The 20,357-nt window shown below is 57.8% G+C and overlaps 2 protein-coding genes across 5 annotated transcripts in view; one reads left to right on the plus strand and one right to left on the minus strand.

Annotated features, from left to right (window-relative positions):
- Positions 1–121: 121 nt before the first annotated feature.
- TMEM120A (transmembrane protein 120A) lies at positions 122–7,376 on the plus strand. Its single transcript, XM_017857644.1, has 12 exons — positions 122–301; positions 2,201–2,319; positions 2,498–2,614; positions 5,514–5,573; positions 5,860–5,955; positions 6,033–6,122; positions 6,225–6,290; positions 6,389–6,450; positions 6,561–6,653; positions 6,767–6,831; positions 6,937–7,005; positions 7,077–7,376. Exons 1-12 carry the CDS (start codon positions 221–223, stop codon positions 7,188–7,190), a joined length of 1,032 nt encoding a protein of 343 aa, XP_017713133.1. The 5' UTR covers positions 122–220; the 3' UTR covers positions 7,191–7,376.
- A 121-nt stretch (positions 7,377–7,497) lies between these two features.
- POR (cytochrome p450 oxidoreductase) overlaps positions 7,498–20,357 on the minus strand; it is a 78,555-nt gene continuing 65,695 nt past the window's right edge. For all 4 annotated transcript variants that reach the window (XM_017857640.1, XM_017857642.1, XM_017857641.1 and 1 more), the window contains 13 exons: positions 14,745–14,873; positions 13,833–13,982; positions 13,170–13,294; positions 12,761–12,850; positions 12,083–12,181; positions 10,692–10,808; positions 10,473–10,591; positions 9,366–9,547; positions 9,119–9,268; positions 8,496–8,766; positions 8,279–8,424; positions 8,103–8,185; positions 7,498–8,010 (listed from right to left, as the gene is read on the minus strand). In XM_017857640.1, coding sequence (XP_017713129.1) covers positions 7,866–8,010; positions 8,103–8,185; positions 8,279–8,424; positions 8,496–8,766; positions 9,119–9,268; positions 9,366–9,547; positions 10,473–10,591; positions 10,692–10,808; positions 12,083–12,181; positions 12,761–12,850; positions 13,170–13,294; positions 13,833–13,982; positions 14,745–14,873 — 1,806 coding nt within the window. In that variant the 3' untranslated portion in view covers positions 7,498–7,865. The remainder of the gene's footprint in view (positions 8,011–8,102; positions 8,186–8,278; positions 8,425–8,495; positions 8,767–9,118; positions 9,269–9,365; positions 9,548–10,472; positions 10,592–10,691; positions 10,809–12,082; positions 12,182–12,760; positions 12,851–13,169; positions 13,295–13,832; positions 13,983–14,744; positions 14,874–20,357) is intronic.

The raw sequence follows: 20,357 nt of genomic DNA on the forward strand, positions 1-20,357 counted from the left end.
GGGTCCAGGCCGCGAGTCCCGGAGCTAGCAACCGCCCTTGCATGTGGCGCCGCCCCTGCCCCGCCCCTGCCCCGGATTGGCTGGGGTGGGGGCGTGGCCTTTCCCCATTGGTGCCTGTGGCGGCGCGAGCCCGGAAGCGGACGGGGGCGGGGGCGTAGGAGCCGCGGGCGGGCCGGGGTTGCTGCACTGTCCTCCACTCCTGGCTCCTGGCTCTGCAGCTATGCAGCCCCCGCCCCCGGGCCCGCTGGGCGACTGCCTGCGGGACTGGGAGGATCTACAGCAGGACTTCCAGAACATCCAGGTTAGCGCCGCTGCGGACGCCCGGTGGCCCCGAGCCGCGTTTCACTGGCTCAGGGTCAAGGGTCGGGCAGCCCTGGGTTAGGCAGCGGGGAGCTAAGGGTCAGGGGTCGGGGCCCTGTCGTCACTGCCTAGGGGGGCGAGGCCCCGGGTCCTGGTGTCCACCGCCGGCTCCTCCAGTGTCCGGGAACCCCGGTGGGACCCCACTGCGTTGGGTGACCTCAGCTTCCAATGAGGGTCTTGAAAAGGGGCCCAGACCCCGACCCCGTTCCCTCCCAGGAGAGAGCGGCCGTCTGAGTCATACAAGGGCGGGCCCAGTCTTGGGTCAGCCACTCGGCAAACAGGCAGCGGGCAGCGCTCGAGAGGCAGCCCGGGTCGGGGGAGCAGCGTTTAGGGGGAGTCCTCGGCCTGGATGGGGGGGCGCCCCAGGCGGAGGGACAGCGCGCACTGCTGAGGCCTTTAGAAGGAAAGAGGGGACTTGACAGGTCCATGTGGCTGCATCAAGGAGAGCTAGGGGAGGGGTGGGCGGGGCCAGGCCCTGTAGGGACGCCCTGGCCTGGCAGAGATCGGAGTCCCTCCGAGGCCAGTGGAAAGCTACGGGAGGAATTGTCTGGACTGAGCTCCCTCGGGGCCACCATGGCTGTTCTGTCCAGAGGCCAGGCAGGAGGCGGCTGCTGGCCTCATCCAGGCAGGGAAGAGGGCGGTGGCTGTGGGTGGGCAGAAGTGGCACGTGCTGGGGTCCGAGGGGGCGTGGTGAGCCCTCCTGGGCATGAGAAACAAGATCCAGACAGAGTGGAGACCCGGCCAGCTGATGGCTTGGTTAGGCCTTTGCCTCTCTTGGGCTGGTTCCAACCCCTTCCTGTCGGCACTGAAACCCAGCTGCCCCTGGCCCTGCCAAGCCCCCTGCCATTGGTGCTTCTCCCCAGAGACTGAGCAGACCCAGCCTCCCCGCCTGGCCCCCGCTGTCCTGGCCACAGCCCCTGCTTGACTCTCTTCACACTGCCCCTTGCCCCACCTCTAGGCTGTGCCTTCTTGAGACTCACCTACCAGGGCAAAGTGCTCGGGGAAGCCTTGGGCCAAAGGTGAGGGGGGCTGGCCTTAGAGCAGGAGGCTCTAGGGCTGAAATCTGATGACCTTTAACCTGGGAAGAAGATGTCAGGAATGCCTGAGAACCTCAGCTCCATCTGTACTGGAAGGCTGGATAGGCAGGAGGAGCTGAGAGGACAGAGGGGTGGCTCTGGGCGGCCCGCTTGGTCCAGAAGGGGGCCCTGGGGCCTAAGCTCCAGACTCAAGGTAGGAGAAAGAGAGCCTGTCCTTGTAGGGTGGGGAAAACTAGCAGATGGGCTGAGACTAAGAAAACCTTGGCTGGGCCTGGTGGCTCACGCCTGTAATCCCAGCACTTTGGGAGGCCAAGGCAGGCAGATCACCTGAGGTCAGGCGTTCAAGACCAGCCTGGCCAACATGGTGAAACCCTGTCTCTACAAAAATACAAAAATTAGCCAGGCATGATGGCGGGTGCCTGTAATCCTAGCTTACTTGGGAGGCTGAGGCAGAAGAATGGCTTGAACCCAGGAGGCGGAGGCTGCAGTGAGCCGAGATCACTCCACTGCACTCCAGCCTGGGCGACAGAACAAGACTGTCTCAAACCAAAAAAAAAACCACCTAGTCTGTTTCTGGGGGAGGGGTGCCGTGGGGGTCTCGGGGCTCACAGGAGGACACCCAGGTCCTCGCCTGCCTTGGGGAGACAGCCACCTCATCCCTAGGCAGGCACAGTTCTCCCTCCTTTCTCGCTGAGCGAGACCCTCCCAGCAGCCCTGGGGAAGCCTGAGCCCCACGTCCTGCCTGCAGGCTCTGGCTCAGTGGCTCCCCAACTGGCCTGAGCCTTCTCCCCTCCGGTCCCCAGGAGACCCATCGGCTATACCGCCTGAAGCTGGAGGAGCTGACGAAACTTCAGAACAATTGCACCAGCTCCATCACACGGCAGAAGAAGCGGCTCCAGGAGCTGGCCCTCACCCTGAAGAAGTTAGGAGCCCCTGCCCCACCTGCCATGGGCTGAATGTGGGGTGGGAGGGTTGGCGCTGTGAGACCCTGGGCACCGTTCCTCCCCTCTCTGGGCCGTGTTTGCCCTTCTGCCCCTGTGGGAGTCAGGGAGGACATTTGGGAGTCCTCCTACCCTGACTCTTTCTGGCCTCGCCTGCAGATGCAAACCCTCCCTCCCAGCAGAGGCCGAGGTGGCCGCGCAGGAGCTGGAGAACCAGATGAAAGAGCGCCAAGGACTATTCTTTGACATGGAGGCCTATTTGCCCAAGAAGAATGGGTGAGGCCCTCACTGCCCACCCCCAGCTCAGTTCACAGCCACTCCCGCGGGGGCAGGCCTGAAGCCGGGTGCTGCTCCCTCTTGCTCATTATAGTCAGCAAATGTTCCCTGAGCCCAGTGCAGGCTGAGCAATGAGGCCCAGTGCTAACTTCAGGGGAGACAACCGGCTGAGGTGACATTTCACGTGATAGGTGCTTCGAAGCATGGGGAATGAGGTGGCACAGTGAGGGACACCTGACCCAGTCCAGGAGGTCACAGAAGTCTTCCTGGATTAGGGGATGGGTGGATTGAGTCTTAGAGAATAAAGAGAGTGGGCCAGGCATGGTGGCTCTCACCTGTAATCTCGGCACTCTGAGAGATGGTGGTGGAAGGATCACTTGAACTCAGGAGTTCAAGACCAGCCTGGGTGACATACTGAGACCCTATCTCTCTATTTATTTAAAAAGAGAAAATAGGCTGGGCACGGTCGCTCATGCCTGTAATCCCAGCACTTTTTTGGGAAGCCAAGGCAGATTGCTTAAGGTCGGGAATTCAAGACCCGCCTGGGCAACATGGTAAAACCCATCTCTACTAAAAACAAAAATTAGCTGGGCGTGGTGGCACACGCCTGTAGTCCCAGCTACTCAGGAGGCTGAGGCAGGAGAATCGCTTGAGCCTGGGAGGCAGAGGATGCAACGAGCCGAGACTGCACCACTGCACTCCAGCCTGGGCGACAGAGTGAGATTCTGTCTTAAAAAATAAATAAGTAAATAAATAAAAAGAGTGAGGCAGACACATGGGCTGAGGGCGAGAGGTAGCAGCAGGTAGACACAAAGGCCATGAGCAGAACTGTAGTGGCCAGAGCTTGGGGCGGGAGCTGAGAGGGAGCCAAGAGGCCAGAGGCTTTGCTGGACTGCAGCGCTTGCCTTGAGCCCAGTTGGCAGGGGAGAGGGAGGGGTGGAACGTGCACTTGGAAAGGCCAGCTGCTGTCACCCAGGAGGACGGACAGGGCAGTGCAAAACCCTCCGCCGAGCGAAAAATCCCAGCAGAAGCTGCAGGCAGGAAGATAGCTGGGAGAAGGTGTGGCCCAGAAGGCAGGGAGAAAGGAGTGTCAGTAGCCTCGGGGTCAGTCCTGTGATAAGGAAGGGGACGCGCATCCTGGAAGTCGGTCACCTTGGCGAGAACCATTTGATGGAACAGGGTGGACGTTGATCTTAGGGATGACAGAAGAGCCATGGAAGGGAGACAGCCAAGTTTATGGGGGCTTTTTTTTTTTTTTTTTTTTTTTTGAGACAGAGTCTCGCTCTGTCGCCAGGCTGGAGTGCAGTGAGTGGCACGATCTCAGCTCAACCTCTGCCTCCCTGGTTCAAGGGATTCTCCTGCCTCAGGCTCCTGAGTAGCTGGGATTACAGGCGCCCACCACCACACCCGGCTAATTTTTGTGTTTTTAGTAGAGACGGGATTTCACCATGTTGAGCAGGCTGGTCTCAATCTCCTGACCTCATGATCCACCCACCTCAGCCTCCCAGAGTGCTGGGATTACAGGCGTGAGCCACCGCGCCCGGCCCTCTGGGAGACTTTTTAGAGCTTGGCTGTGAGTGGAGGGAGAGAATTAGTAACTAGGAACTGGAAATTAGCACCGGGTCGAGGGGCAGCTGCTGCCTGGGTGCAGGGTTACTTTGCCCCTGGGAAGACTCAAGCACATGCACCTGCTGAAAAGAGGGGCCGAGAGGGGAAAGAGCCAGAAGAGTAGGGGGTGATGGAGGGAAGCCCTGGGAGAGCGAGAAGCACTAGTGGAGGATGGAGGGTACAGAGAGGAGGGTGAGGAGTGCTCCCAGTACAGTGACCCCACAGAGCAGAAGCCGGGCTATCTTCTCTGAGATGTTGCAGGTGGGGCCTGGGGTGGGAGGAGACAGGACGGAGGGTTTGGGGGAGAGGATGTGGAGAGGCCAGTGCTGGGAACCAGATGGGGAGCTGAGTGGGGACACATCCGCAGCCTGGTGGGTTGGCAGTGGAGGCTGGAGCTGGCCTGAGTGGGGAGCACTGTGCCAGGAGCACTCTGTAGAGGGAGAAGCATGGCAGCCGCAGAAGCTCTTTGTGGCCTGGGGCGAACTGCGTGACCACGCTGAGCCTCTGTCCCTGTGGCATGAGTGTGAACAAGAACCCATGCGTCTGGGGCAGGTGCTGAGAAAGTGACCGACTTTGCTGTCACCTCTTGGAGTATCTCTGGCAGAGAAGGGCAAGATGATCTCAGTTGGTGGGTGTGGAGGCTGGACATTAAGGGGATTGGCAAGAAAGTGGTAGAATTGGCGGGTGGCCTGGGGACTCGGCCGGCTCCGATGAGATCTGGGACTGGAGAGCGTGGAGGCCTCTGTGAGGGATGGGGGGTTGTGGTGGGAAGAAACACCCCGGGAGGCCGGGCACTTGGGGGGTCAGCCCACAGTCGGAGCTCCAAGTTTCTGTTCTGGTTTGGGGGGTCGTCCCAGACGTGGCCAGGTGTGTGGGTCACTGAAGTGGAACCTAGTACTGAGGATTCTGGAGGGGAGGTGGCAGGGAGCTGGGGGGTAGGTGGTAGCCATCGCACAGAGGAGCAATCGGGGACATGGGGACGGCCCTCAGCAAGGAGGGAGAGCCGGGTTCTCTTGGGGCCCTGAGGTGGGGGAGTTTTAGGCAAGACTGCGGAGACAGGGGCACTGTTTCCCCAGGGGTCAGGATTCCAGAGCAGGCAGCGAGGAAGGCTGAGCATGGCGGGGAGTGGGTCTGCAGCCCCCAAGGTCAGAACCTGATGCCAAGGCCATGCAGAAAGCAGCGGGTGAGGGGGTGGGGTGGTGGCCCAGGCTCTGGCCTGGCAGGCTTGGCTGAGTATCAGTGGCTTCTCTGTCACTTGGGCTTCTCCTCACCCTGCCACCCCCTTCCCTAGATTGTACCTGAGCCTGGTTCTGGGGAATGTCAACGTCACGCTCCTGAGCAAGCAGGCTAAGTAATCAGGCTGGGCCTCCACCCGCTGACCCGGCCTTCCCCTCCACCCCCTCACCCGGCCTTCCCCTCCACCGCGTCACCAGGCTTCCCCTCAACCCCCTCACCCGGCCTTCTCCTCCACCGCGTCACCAGGCTTCCCCTCCACCGTGTCACCCGGCCTTCCCTTCCACCCCCTCACCCGGCCTTCCCCTCCACCTGACTTCCCTTGGCTCAGCTGCCCTCCCAGGGTTGGGGCACGCATGGGCCCCACCAGCACCCCACCCGTCTCACCAGCCTGTGCCCCCCAGGTTTGCCTACAAGGACGAGTATGAGAAGTTCAAGCTCTACCTCACCATCATCCTCATCCTCATCTCCTTCACCTGCCGTTTCCTGCTCAACTCCAGGTGGGTGTCCTGCCCGGCGGAGGCCCTGCCCATCCCCAGGCGCTGTGGTACCAACCCTCGGTCCCCTCCCTCCGCAGGGTGACAGACGCTACCTTCAACTTCCTGCTGGTCTGGTACTACTGCACCCTGACCATCCGGGAAAGCATCCTCATCAACAACGGCTCCCGGTGGGCAGGGTGGCCCTGAGGGAGGGGAGCATGGAATGGGGCGCCGGGACCCTCTGGGAAGCAGGAACAGGCCCTGGGGGTGATGCTCGTTCTCTGCTCCAGGATCAAAGGCTGGTGGGTGTTCCATCACTATGTGTCCACCTTCCTGTCGGGAGTCATGCTGACGTGGTGAGTGGCTGGGCCCCAGCAGGGGCAGGAGCTGGGACAGGGAAGGGAAACAGGGCATCCCCAAGAGTCCCCACACTGCCCTCCACTTTCTACCTTAGGCCCGATGGTCTCATGTACCAGAAATTCCGGAACCAATTCCTGTCCTTTTCCATGTACCAGAGTGAGTGTCCCAGATGTCCGTGCTGAGGCCTGGGGGCACCCGTGGTGGGGGGTGGGGGCAGGGAACCCCCCTGGGCTCAGCCCTGCTCTTCTGTCCTCCGCCCGGCCCAGGCTTTGTGCAGTTTCTCCAGTACTACTACCAGAGTGGCTGCCTCTACCGCCTGCGGGCACTGGGCGAGCGGCACACCATGGACCTCACTGTGGGTGAGTCGGGCGTGGCCCTGGCATCTGGACACTCTCCTCCCGTCCTGGGTCTCAGTGGTGGTGGCGTCCCCTCTGTCCCTGGCCGTCCTGTGCCCTGACCTTCCTCCCCGCAGAGGGCTTCCAGTCCTGGATGTGGCGGGGCCTCACCTTCCTGCTGCCTTTTCTTTTCTTTGGACACGTAAGTCGTGCCTCTGTGTCCCTGCCTGTATGTCCGTCCTCTGCGCCAGCTTCGGGCTCGAGCAGGGCCTGGGTTTTCTGAGTAAAATGCCTCCTCCCTGCTCAGTTCTGGCAGCTTTTTAACGCACTGACGTTGTTCAGCCTGGCCCGGGACCCTCAGTGCAAGGAATGGCAGGTGAGCTGGGGTCCCTGGAGAGGACAGATGGGCCAGGCCCAGGCCCGGCCCTCACCCTCTTCCTCCCACAGGTGCTTATGTGCGGCTTCCCCTTCCTCCTCCTCTTCCTCGGCAATTTCTTCACCACCCTGAGGGTTGTGCACCAGAAGTTTCACAGTCAGTGGCATGGAAGCAAGAAGGATTGAGGCTTGGCCTTCCCCTGCCAGCCCAGAGGGGCTTCTGTGTCCCACGTGTTGTGGGAGGGGATGGGAGGCACCCCTTGAGTGTGTGTATCAGGGGGTCTCTGCTATTCTTCCTTGGGTTTTATGGGCTCTGTGGGCCCTGAAGGAAGACCTGGGCCCAGTGCCCTCAATAAAGAGAGGCCCAGAGGCCTGAGCGTGTGTGTTGTTCGGGGGAAGGGCAGGGCTTGGTGGCCCCCCACATGGGTTCCTGGGTCTGAGTTAAGTTGATCCAAGTGGAGGCTCCACATCTACTCACACAATACCAGGCAAATACAGAAAACAGAACTTTATTCCAAGGGCCAGAGGTTATTTAAAATTATTTACACTCATGGGAAATCACACAGAGGGGCTGGGCCCAGCTCAGCTGAGAGAAAGAGCCCTTCTGTGCGGCCACCAAGGGCCAGAGGCCTCCCAAGGCATGGAGCCCGACGCCCCCGTGCAGGCCCTGGGCTGTGCTGCCGGAGGCCCTCACCTGGCCTGGGGAGCTCAGGAGGGTGCACCCCAGGCCCCGGAGGAGTCTTTGTCACTGGACCTGCGCCTGTGCCAAGGCCAAGCCAAACCCACCCAGGAGACTGCAGGAGGGAGCCAGGAGAGTGATTACAGGCAGGAGTCTGCAGGGTGGGTGGGGCAGGAGAGGCCCTAGCTCCACACGTCCAGGGAGTAGCGGCCCTTGGTCATCAGCTTCTTGACATAGTCCACGGCCTGGGCGTGCTCCATGGCCCCGAGCTCAGCCACGATGTCATAGAAGGTGTTCTGCACATCCCTGGCCATGTTCCGTGCATCCCTGGGCAGGAAGAGGGGGTGCTGGGGTCTGGGCCAACTGCGGTAGGCAGGGCCTTGTCCTCCCCACCCCCTACTCCAGTGACCCCCACTCACCCACAGACATAGATGTGGGCACCGCCTTCGATCAACTTCCACAGGTGCTCTCGGTCCCGCTTTAGCAGGTGCTGGACATAGACCTGAGACCAAGGGTGGTGCTGTGAGGGGAAGGCACAGCACCTGGAGGCCCTGCCAGCCCTGTCCCTGCCTTCATGGGTGCCCGCCCGTCTCACCTTGTGGGACTGCTCCCGGGAGAAGGCCACGTTGAGCTGGGTGAGGGCGCCATCCCTGTGGAACTGCGCCAGCTCCTCCCGGTACAGGTAGTCCTCATCAGACCGACGGCAGCCGTAGTACAGCAGCGTCTCCCCCACCTCCTTGCCTGTGTGGCAGGGGCCGGGGTCAGCGTGGGGTTCCCAGTCGTCACCCCCTCCCCCGCGGGCCCCCACTCACCCTGCTGTCGCAGCCAGGCCCGCTCCTGGATGAAGCCTATGAAGGGGGCCACCCCGGTGCCGGGGCCCACCATGATGACAGGCGTGGTGGCCTTGAAGGGCAGGCGGAACTGGGACTTGCGCACAAACATGGGCACCAGCGCACGGCCGCCGTTCTCCCCAGCAGGCTCCTTGGCCCGCAGCCAGTTGGTGGCCACGCCCTTGTTGATGCGGCCGGCCTTGGTCTCGTACTCCACAACCACCGCACAGACGTGTACAGAGTTGGGATGGACCTGTGGGGAGCGCCGTGTGAGCTCCGCCGCCAAGCCGAGGCCCCTGCCCAGACCCGGCCCCGAGTCCCATTCTGCAAGCCATCCCCACCCACCCAGGGCCTCTTCCAGCCCACCTGGCACCCAAACCTCAGAGGCCCCATCCCCAGCGGCTTCCCGGACTGGCTCTGGGGACCGGGGCTGGACAGATACTGGGAATCTCACAAACCAGCCCCACTGAGTCCACAGCCTGGGGAGGCATTTGGAGCTGTGCTGGGGCTGGAACTGGGGCTCAGGGCTTGGATCTCGGAGCTCCTGTGCTGCGAACAGGGCTGGGCCTCCAGCGTGTGGCTGGCAGGACAGGGCCAGCCCTCACCTTGGAGGATGAGGCGATGGAGTAGTAGCGGGCCTGCAGGCGCGGCAGCAGCTCACACAGGTGGTCGATGGGGGGCCGCAGGGACGGGCAGTCCTGCAGGATGGCCAGGATATGCCTCCGGGCCTCCACCACCCAGCTCAGGTACAGTTCCTAGGAGACACGGGGGTGAGACGGGGCTGACTGGAGCCCATGGAGCTCGGAGAACGGCGGGGTTACGGGCGGAGATCGCGGAGCCTAGGCGGCGCACCTTGCCCTCGCCGGAGGAGGAGGCCATCTTGCGCAGCAGCTCCTGCTCCGAGGGCTCCGAGGCGTACTGCGCCAGCTCGTACAGCACGTTGGTGCGCGGAGGGTTGGTGATGTCCAGGTAGTAGGTGAGGGCAGTGCGGTAGGACGTGGGGCACGGGAATGGATGCTTCTTGTTGGACTCCTCTGCGGGAAAGACACAGGCAGGATTTGGGGTACGCGGCCGCCTCCTGGGGATGGGTGGCTGCTGCGGGAGGGGTTGACGCCTCGGGCCAGCTCTGCGGGAACAGGCGCCCCAGCTGGTGCTGGAAACAAGGCCTATGTTCTCTGATGCCTCCCTGGCCCTGGGGCCAAGTCTGGGGCCTCCAGCCAGAGAGGAAGTCCTCATCAGAGGCAGGACTCTTCTAGGGGAGGTGCACGGGGCCCACCCTCCCTGCACACTAACGCACCTGCTGTGCTTTCACCGCACACAACATGGTGTGACACGGCACCGCCCCTTTTCCTGCTGCTCCCTCACAGGCGGGTTGTGGAACCCGATAGTAAGGGCAGCCCTGGCGCGGCAGCTGAGGACCGAGGCTAGCAGGGGTGGGTGGAGACGGTCTGGGCCCAGGTCGGTGACCAGTGGGTTGCGGAGGCTTCACAGCGGGAGGCTCAGGCTGGGCAGCCCCACCAGGCCGGGGCAGCCCCACCAGGCGCAGGCAGCCTCGTGCAATGGCTACTGCTCCTTGGCACCACTGAGCACCCTTGGGGACCTGGGAGGGCTGCTGACTCCTGACTTCGGTGAGGAGGTGGGAGCAGCCCCAGGGCCTTCCTTCCCAGCAGGACACAGTGGCCATGGGGGAGCCGGCGCTGCCTCTGCCTCTAGGCCTCAGCACCTCACTCCCTTAAAGGCTATGACAGTGACGGGGTAGGGGGAACCCCAAGAGAGGGCCTGACCTGCGGCCACTCTGCCTCCCATTTGCTTGGGATCCTGTAATCGTGGAGTCTCGGTGCAAGGGCCGCCCAGGTACCGGGGCTTCAGGCCAAAGCAGAAGCTCAACGCCGGGCCTTCCTACAGGCCCAATCCTGCAGCTGCCTGGGCCCGGCAGGGCGCCCTGACTGTGGCACTCACCATCCAGGTTGTTCAGGGACATGATGACATCCAGGTCGGCACCCAGGATTTTGCCCAGCTGATTGACGAGGGCAGAGTCGTTGGCTGGGTACACAGCCACATGGTCCCCAGATTCATACCTGGAGGGAGATGCCAGGCTCAGGAGGGCGGAAGGCCGGCCCTGCCCCGGGTCAGGCGGCCCAGAGTGAGGGTTCAGGGGGTGACGGTGGCAGCTGGTACCTGATTTTGGAGTCCGAGATGTCCAATTCCAGGTGCATGAGGTGGCGCTCAGTCCCCTGGTTCAGCTTCCGGTTGGTGGTGACTGCAGCCAGGAATGGATTCTTGGCATCAAAGGGGCTGGGTGGGGAGGAGAGAAGTGCAGTGAGCTGCCAGGGCTTGGATCTGAGTCTCTGTCCCCAAGGACCCTTCTGGTTGCACAAAGCACAGGGAATCTCAGAGATCTCCACGAGGAAATCTCACCGGTTACATCAAGGGCTCTCCCAGCCCAATCCAATGCAGTTCTCTTTCTTTTTGAGACTGAGTTTCGCTCTGCTACCCAGGCTGGAGGACAGTGGCGCGATCTCGGCTCACTGCAACCTCCACCTCCCAGGTTCAAGCAATTCTCCTGCCTAAGCCTCCTGAGCAGCTGGAATTACAGGCGTGCGCCACTACGCCTGGCTAATTTTTATATTTTTACTAGAGACGGGGTTTCACCATGTTGGCCAGGCTGGTATCGAACTCTTGACCTCAAGTAACCCACCTGCCTCGGCCTCCCAAAGTGCTGGGATTACATGTGTGAGCCACCTCGCCTGGCCCCAGTGCAGTTCTCTCTACGGTCCCACCACGTGGGCAGAGCTGGGTCATCAGTGTCTCCGTTTCCAAATGTGGAAACTGAGACTGGCCCTTAAAAGAACTATGAGACCCAAGCTGACGGTGCCACAGGCTGGAAGGTGGCTGGGTCGCCAAATGAGGGGCACAGCTTCCGCACTCCCACATGTCCTGGACTACACCGTGGACAAGAGAGAAACCTGCACTCCGGAAAGCCACTGAAATGCAGGGCTTCTTGCTCCAGCCAGGCTGGGGCAGGCCTACAGAAAGCAGGGCAGCTGGTATTGGATGCAGTGGCATGGACTTCCCTGGGTGGCTCAGGCAGGAATCTGGGCAGCACCCAGGGGTCATCAAGGGCGCAGAGAGGAACGCTAGGTTTTTCCCCAAGTCTATCTATGGAGACAGATTCTAAGAAAATGAGCCCTGCTGCCAAAGAGGATCCTAGCCACAGAGCCCAATGGGCTGTGTCCTTGTTGAGAAGTGGGACGTGCCCTGCTGCCCTGGGCAGTGTAGAGTAAGGTGGCTAAGTGAGCTCAGTACAAACTGGGCGAGTGCCAGTCTTCCGGGGCCGGGGCCTGGACAGGCACTGCGCCAGGGCATGGAGCAGCTGCCTGGCTCTTGGGCAGTTCCCCTCTCTGCTCTAGGCCTCATGCCCTCCCTGTGTAGGGACACTCACGCCCACTCGTGGCACAGGGTCTGGTGAGAAGGGCCCTGCGGGGATATGGGGATACACGGCAGACTGAGTCTGGGATGCATCAGCGGCCACAGAGCCGTCTGCCCCAAGCCACATTCCCTCCACTCACGGCTTCTGGTTCTCGTAGCTCTTCAGCCGGCCCATCTCCCCCACATACACCTTGGCAGCATCTATGTCAGTGTGGACCACAAGCTCGTACTGGCGAATGCTGGAAGGGGGAGATCGAGGGTGAGGCCGGGAAGCAGCAGGGGTCAGTCCTGAGAGGGAGGGGTTGGACTACAGGGGAGACAGTGCATGGCCTTCGGGGCAAGGGCCCAGGTACATACGACAGGAGGCAGGGTAGCCCCTGCTGCAGATGCGTAAGGAGGCCAGGCGAGGGAGCAGGGAGGGAGGTGGCGTGGAGCTGCCGGGGGTCAGGCGCCCAGAAGCCGGGAGATTCTGGGAGAAGGTAAGGAAAGCCCGGGCAGCACCCAGGGGCCATCGAGGGCACAGAGAGAACGTTGTTTTTGGCCAACTCTATGGAGACAGATTTTAAGGAAATGAACCCTTCTGCCAAAGTTGAACCTAGCCTCAGAGCCCGACGCACTGTGTCCTTGTCGAGAGGTGGGATGCGCCCGCTGCCCCGGGGCGGGACAGAGCAGAGCAAGGTGGCAGAGTGAGTCCTTGGCTGGGACCAAGGTCCCTCCTCGACCTCGCTGCAACCCACTGCCAGCCCCCATTCCAGGGTGGCCACCCTTGGCACAGGACCCGCCCAGCCCACCCACCGCACCCGCGGGCACTCGCTCACCTGGACTCCTCGCCAGTGGCTTCCACCCCAAAGTGCTCGCACACGGCCGGCCAGAACTGCTCTCGCCAGGTGATGAAGTCCTCCTCCAAGCTGGGCCGAGGAGAGGAGAGGGGGAACGGCTCAGGGGAGGCCGATGTGGCAACAATACTGGTGCAAGGCACGCCCCGTCCCCAAAGCTCAGGACTGGGCGCCCAGCAACATCAACCCAGAGCATCAGGAAGGCTCCAGGGAGTTGGACAAGCCGAAAAGCAAAACCGGCAGGGGCAGGGCAGAGGCAGGAGAGCCCTTCCCTGTGTTGGAGATGCGTGTCGCTGAGTCTCAGCTGACACAATGGTGTGCGTGCCCCTCACGTTCCACGGCCCTTGCCTAAGCCCACAGCGCTGATCAGGGTGGCAGGGTGGGCACTCACTTCCCATCGTCGTCACCCAAGCCCAGCTCAAAGATGCGCTGGGCGCCGAGCTGCTCCAGCCGCTTGTCCACGTACTTGCCCATGGCATTGAAGTGCTCGTAGGTTTTGTTCCCAAGACCAAACACCTGTGTGGACACAGGGGCCGCTCTGAGGCCTGGCCCTCGGCCTGACCAGCGGGAGGTGCCATGGGGGCGGGGTGGGAGGCCCCACAGCGCTGGCTGAGCTGCTGGGAACACCTGCAGGCCTCTATCCCATCCACTGCGAGGAATACCGGGCCACTGAAGAGGCTTCGATTGGGTGACCTGCAGCCCACAGCCTGCCCCGTCCACCGCCAGCCTCAACCCACGGGGAAGTGGAGGCAGCCCCCCCTCCCCACTGGGCTGGGACTCCAGCTCTCCTAGCCCAGCCAGGTCTCAGTTGTCTGGCCAGAACCCTCTTGCCTTTAGTCTCCAGCACCCAATGCCCCCTGGAGCTCACTGGGGCGGGGGACAGGGAGGGGACACTCTCGTAGTGCTGGGGTCCAGGGCAGAGGAGAGGGTCTCACGAGTGGCCTGCCCTGGCTGCTGAGAACAGGGTGGGGGTCTGGAGGGCTGCCTTTCAGAAACGAGGATCCGGAGGCACCACAGGCCATCGGGAGCCCATAGCAGCCTTTGGGTGACTCACCGCAAACTTGACCCCAGAGAGATCCACGTCCGTCTCCTGGAGCCAGTCGTAGAAGTCCTGGGCATTGTCGGTGGGGTCCCCCTCACCGTACGTGGCCATGCAGAAAACCACCAGGGCGTTGTCAATCTCCGGCAGGCTGCTCAGGTCAGCCTGCAGAGATAGGGGTAGGACCATGCCCCGGCTATGACTGAGCCTGCTCAAGGTTCAACCCGCACCAGACGGGGAAGGCCAGGTCCTCCCCAGGGTGGTACCAGGCCAGGGATGTCCGGGTGTCATGGGATCAGAAAGAAGGAATGACACAGAGAGGGTGGGGCATGGGCATTTGTGCAGGTGGGCTGGACAAGGTCACCTGTGTTGGGCTGGAGTGGAGAGGATGTGTTTCTAGAGGAAAGTGAAGCTTGCCACAAAAGAGCCACCAGAACGTGGCCTCCTGTGCTGATGCAGGTCTGGGGTCACCCTGGGAACTTCATCATTCCAGGGCTCCCAAGCACCGCATGGCCCCGGTGCTCACTGATAATCTAACTAAATTGTTCATCAACTTGAAATGCAGCCTGGAGATGGCTGTGGGGTGCTGCCCGTCACCAAGACCCCGGAGGAGGGGGGAGTGGAGCAGCTGGGGAGGAGGGGTTTGGTTTGGGAGACGTGGCGGCCATAAGGAGGGCAGCTGGCGCTCAGGGGAGGGCCGGTCCTGGGGAAAGGACGCCTGGCATGTGGCTGCAGCTGCAGGAATGGCCCTTCCTTCAGTTAGCCCGGGCAGGGATGGCAGTGACCCTCACGGGAAGGCAACTTCCGAGGACGTCTTCCCAGGACCCCACTCCCTGCCAGTCACCCCCTGCTGAGGGGCGCCCTACAGACCTGCTCCCCGTCCTGCCCACTGCCTCCATCTGGGGCCGGCGCACGGTGGCAGCTTACCAAGTCATACTCCTCAGGGTCCGCTGACATGCCTCGCATCCCATAGCGGTGGGCGTCCTTGGACAGGCGGTTGGCAAACTCCTCTGCAGTCCCCGTCTGGGAGCCGTAGAATACGATGATGTTCCTCCCCTAAGGAAGGCAGACACAGGGTCTGTGAGGGCCACAGACCTCAGCCATGGCTCCAGTGGACACCCACTGGGCAAGCCGGGCAGGCCTGGCAGGCGGGGGCCCTCTAGGCTGCCCTCTTTCCTCCCTGGCTTTGAGTCCCTCTAAGTTCCTCTGGGACTCGCTTCTCACTGTCACAGCCACTGTGGCAAAGGAGGGCAAAGGTCACCAAGGCAGTCTCACACGCTGCTCAAGATCACACGTCTGACATTTTCATGACATGGGAAAAAACAAAGTTAAAAAAGGTAACCAATGTATAGCCCTTATTTGTGGGGGAATGCTTCCAGGACCTCCCATAGATATTTAAATGCAAGGATACGGCTGGGCGTGGTGGCTCGCACCTGTAATTCCAGCACTTTGCGAGGCCGAGGCGGGTGGATCACCTGAGGTTAGGAGACCAGCCTGACCAACATGGTGAAACCCCGTCTCTACTAAAACTACAGAAATTAGACGGGCATGGTGGCATGCACCTGTAATCCCAGTTACTAGGGAGGCTGAGGCAGGAGAACAACTTGAACCCAGGAGGTGGAGGTTGCAGTGAACTGAGATTGCGCCACTGCACTCCAGCCTGAGTGACAGAGCAAGACTCCACCTCCAGTAGCTCACGCCTATAATCCCAGCACTTTGGGAGGCCGAGGCGGGTGGATCACCTGAGGTTGGGAGTTCGAGACCAGCCTGACCAATATGGAGAAAAACCCATCTCTACTAAAAATACAAAATTAGCCAGGCATGGTGGCGCATGCCTGTAATCCCAGCTACTTGGGAGGCTGAGGCAGGAGGATCGCTTGAACCTGAGAGGCGGAGGTTGTGGTGAGCCGAGATTGCGCCACTGCACTCCAGCCTGGGCAACAAGAGCGAAACTCCATCTCAAAAAAAAAAAAAAACAAGAAACAAATCGAAGGATGCTCAAGTCCCGGCTATAAAATGATGTATTTGTGTGTAACCTACACAAATCCTCCCTCATACTTTAAATCATCTTTACTTATTAATATAATATCTAATGTAATGTAAATTCTCTGTAAATAGTTGCTACGCTGTATTGTTTAGGGAACAGTAACATGATAGTATGTGTTCAGGACAGACACAACCATACATTTTTTCTCCAAATATTTTCAATCTGCAGTTGAATTCATGAACTCAGATATGCACAGCTGGCTGTAGAATCCAATTGTGTTATATAAATAATAGACACGTATATCAAAACATACATATTTATTTTCTTTCTATACCCATAGGCACAAAGAAAACAGACTGGCAAGAAATAAACCAAAAGTCCCTAAATGGGGAGTTCTGGGTGTGTTTTCTGGTTAATTATAATACATATTTATTATAAAATTTTAGACAACAGGGAAAGGTCCTGGGGCTGGCTCACATACTCATCAGTCCACCCTCCTCCTACAGCAGCTGTTGAAAAGCCTGAAATCCTGTTCCCCAGAGCCCCTTGGGGCTGAAGTTGCAGCCAATTCGGTTCAGCCAATTGGACATGCTTTGCAAGATCTGAAGGGTGGAAGAGAGGCAAAGGCTTCCTGGCCCCTCATGCAAATGTGAGGTTCTCTGCAGCAGTGCCTGGTCTTCAGTGCCTGAAGTATTTCTTTCACTTTTTCTTTTCTTTTGAGATGGAGTTGCGCTCTGTAGCCAAGGCTGGAGTGCAATGGCACGATTTCAGCTCACTGCAACCTCTGCCTCCTGGGTTCAAGCAATTCTCATGCCTCAGCCTCCCGAGTAGCTGGGACTACAGGCGCCCACCACTATGCTTGGCTAATTTTTTTGAATTTTTAGTAGAGACTGGGTTTCATCATGTTGGCCAGGCTGGTCTCGAACTCCTGACCTCAGGTGATCCGCCCACCTCGGCCTCCCAAAATGCTGGGATTACAGGCATGAGCCACTGCACCTGGCCACCTGAGGTATTTCTAATAGTTTTGGTAGCCAGACTGCAAGTTCCTAGTCCTGGCTACTGGCTTATGTGGTGTTCAGAGGCAGCTGTAGAAGTAGCTTATCTTGGATCGCAGCTACACGTGGTATGTCCTGAACTCAACAGTTTCAGGGTGGATTCGAAGGGAGCAGTTACCTTGCAGGTCACTTCTGTTATATCTTAGAGACCAACCGGAAACCTGCTCCTTCAGCCCCTCCAGTAACCTGGAAGCACCCCCTTCCCTGTGTGAAATCCCTTCTAGATTAAAATGCCTAAAGCGGTCTCTAGTTTCCACACTGAATCCCACCTCATACAAAATAAAACGTATGGGGCTGGGTGCAGCGGCTCACTTCTGTAATCCTAGTACTTTGGGAGGCTAAGGTAGGAGCATGACTTGAGCCCAGGAGTTTGAGCCCAGCCTGGGCAACATGGCAAAACTCTGTCTCTACTAAAAATACAAAAAAAGTATCTGGCTGTGGTGCCTATGATTCTAGCTACTTGGGAGGCTGAGGTGGGAGGATCCCTTGAGCCTGGGAGGTTTAGGCTGCAGTGAGCGGTGATCGAGCCGCTGCACTCCAGCCTGGGTGACAGGAGTGACACTGAGTCTCAAAACCACCACCAAAAAACCTCATGAATTACAATAAATGTTCTTATACTTTTTAAAGTTCCTGAATTTTCTACAAGTCATTGTTAATTCATTAAAAGGATTTTTATTTTTTTCTCCTTGAGATGGAGTTTCGTTCTTGTCACCTAGGCTTGAGTGCAGTGATGGGATCTCGGCTCCCTGCAGCCTCCGCCTCCTGGGGTCAAGCGATTCTCCTGCCTCAGCCTCCCGAGTAGCTGGGATTACAGGCGCCCGCCACCACGCCTGGCTAGGTTTTTGTATTTTTAGTAGAGACGGGGTTTCACCATGTTGGCCAGGCTGGTCTCAAAACTCCTGACCTCAGGTGATCCGCCTGCCTCGGCCTCCCAAAGTGGGGAAATACAGACATGAGCCGCTATGCCCGGCCAAAAGGATTTTTTTTTTTTTTTTTGAGACGGAGTCTTGTTCCGTTGGCCAGGCTGGAGTGCAGTGGTGCGATCTCGGCTCACTGCAACCTCCGCCTCCTGGGTTCAAGCGATTCTCCCACCTCAGCCTCCCGAGTACGTGGGACTACAGGCGCGTGCCACCAGGCCTGTAGTCCCACTAATTACAGGCCCGGCTAATTTTTGTATTTTTAGTAGAGACAGGGTTTTGCCCAAAAGAATATTTTAAAATAATCACTGTAAAAATAATAGAAGAGAAAGTGCTTATCGTGATCAGGTTAAGAGAACAAAAGATGACCTAAGATAGCAGCTAAATATTTACAGTAGCATCAAAATATATAAAATACCTAGAAATAAACTTTGTAAGAGATGTGTCAGAGGCTACTGAACGACACACAAAGGACTCACGCCAATGGAAAGGCACCCCGGTTGTGGACAGGGAGTCTAGACCCACAGAAATGGCAGCTCTATTTATGTCACTAGAGAAATGTGGCATGATGTAATAGAAATCTGAAGCAGCCGGGTGCAGTGGCTCACACCTGTGTAATCCCAGTACCCTGAGAGGTCACACCAGGAGTACCGCTTAAGCCCAGGAGTTTGAGACCAGCCTTGGCAACATAGTGAGACCTAGTCTCTACCAAAAAAAAAAATCTGAACAGCTCTTTTTTCCTCAACAAATTGATCCTAAAAGTCATGGAAAAATAAGTAAGAATCCATACACTGAAATATTACTTGGCAATAAAAAGGAAGTACTAATATACGCTACAGCATGGGTGAACCTTGAACACAATGTGCCCAGTGAAAAGAATCCAGAGACCCAGCTTGGCTAACATGGTGAAACCCCGTCTCTACTAAAAATACAAAAATCAGCCAGGTGCGGTGGGGGCGCCTGTAATCCCAGCTACTCATGAGGCTGAGGCAGGAGAATTGCTTGAACCCGGGAGGCAGAGGTTGCAGTGAGCCGAGATTGTGCCACTGCACTCCAGCCTGGGCGACAGAGTGAGACTCCATCTCAAAAAGAAAAGAAGAAATCCAGAAACAAAAAGCCACATATTGTGTGATTCCTTTAAATGAAATGTCCAGCATAGGTAAATCTGTAGAGACAGAAAGCAGATAATGGTTGCTTGGGACTAGGGGTGGGGAACTAGGGAATGAGGAGGTGACAGCTAATGGGTATGGGGTCTCTTTTGGGGATGAAGAAAACATTCTATTAATGAAATTGATTGGCCAGGCACGTTGGCTCACATTTGTAATCCCAGCACTTTGGGAGGCCAAGGTGGACGGATCACTTGAGGTGAGGAGTTTGAGACCAGCCTGACCAACATGGTGAAAACACATTTCTACTAAAACTACAAAAATTAGTTGAGTGTGGTGGTGGCGCATGCCTGTAATCCCAGCTACTCGGAAGGTTGAGACGGGAGAATCGCTTGAACCCAGGAGGCGGAGGTTGCAGTGAGCCGAGATCACACCATTGCACTCCAGCCTGGGCAACAAGAACAAAACTTGATCTCCAAGAAAAAAAATAAATAAAATTGATTGTAGTGACAGCTGTACAACTCTGTGAATATCCTAAAAAACACTGAAGTATATACTTTAAAATGGGTATGTATGGTATACAAATTATATTTCAATAAAGCTGTTACCCCCCAAAAATAAATAGGTATGGAATAACAGCCAGGAAAGCTGACAATAATAGCAATGGGGTGGGGAGACCATGCCTGGCACTACTGGGTATTAAAACAGATTATAAAACTTTAATAATCAAAACAGTATGATACGATATGTAAACAGATAGCCAGATCAAAGCACTTAAACAAGCAAATATGAAAATAAACCAGTATACATATTGGAATCATTATGATTATTTGACTCAGAGTGTAGCTCTGTTGCCCAGGCTTGAGTACAGTCGTCACTGCAATCTCTGTCTCCCAAGCTCAAGCTATCCTCCCACTTCAGCCTCTCAGGTAGCTGGGACTACAGACGTGCACCACTGTGTCCCGCTAATTTTTCTAGTTTTTGTGGAGATGAGGTTTCGCCAATGTTGCCCAGGCTGGTCTCAAACTCCTGGGCTCAAGCGATCTGCCCACCTCAGCCTCCCAAAGTGTTGGGATTACAGGCATGAGCCACTGTGCCCAGCCCAGGAATTAAGTATATGATAAAGCTGGCATTTCAAACCAGTGGGGGGAAGATGGACTCTATTACATGGTGTTTACACAGCTACGAAAAATGTAGAGTTGGATTCATACCTCACATCTTACATCAGGATAAGGTGATCAGATTTTAAATTTTGAATATGAAAAATGAACCCTAAAAGTACTAGAAGAAAATATACAGGAATATCTTTATCTCTTTAGCATGGGGAAGACCTTCAAATTATGACTCCAAGTCCAGACGTCACAAAAGGAAAGAATCATACAGTTGACTATGTAACCTTTACACAGCAATACAAATAAAAATGCGATAAGCTAAGTTGAAAGACAAACTTTCTTTTTTTTTTTTTTGAGACGGGG

This window comes from Rhinopithecus bieti, unplaced genomic scaffold, assembly GCF_001698545.2.
Source record: "Rhinopithecus bieti isolate Rb0 unplaced genomic scaffold, ASM169854v2 scaffold_42772, whole genome shotgun sequence".
In the NCBI taxonomy this organism is placed as follows: Eukaryota; Metazoa; Chordata; class Mammalia; order Primates; family Cercopithecidae; genus Rhinopithecus; species Rhinopithecus bieti.

Excerpts from the sequence above, each read along its gene's own strand:
- TMEM120A (XM_017857644.1), top strand. The coding sequence starts at position 221 with ATGCAGCCCCCGCCCCCGGGCCCGCTGGGCGACTGCCTGCGGGACTGG. Across the intron at positions 5,956-6,032 it reads CGTTTCCTGCTCAACTCCAG|GGTGACAGACGCTACCTTCA; the intron begins GTGGGTGTCCTG and ends CTCCCTCCGCAG. Across the intron at positions 7,006-7,076 it reads CTCAGTGCAAGGAATGGCAG|GTGCTTATGTGCGGCTTCCC; the intron begins GTGAGCTGGGGT and ends TTCCTCCCACAG.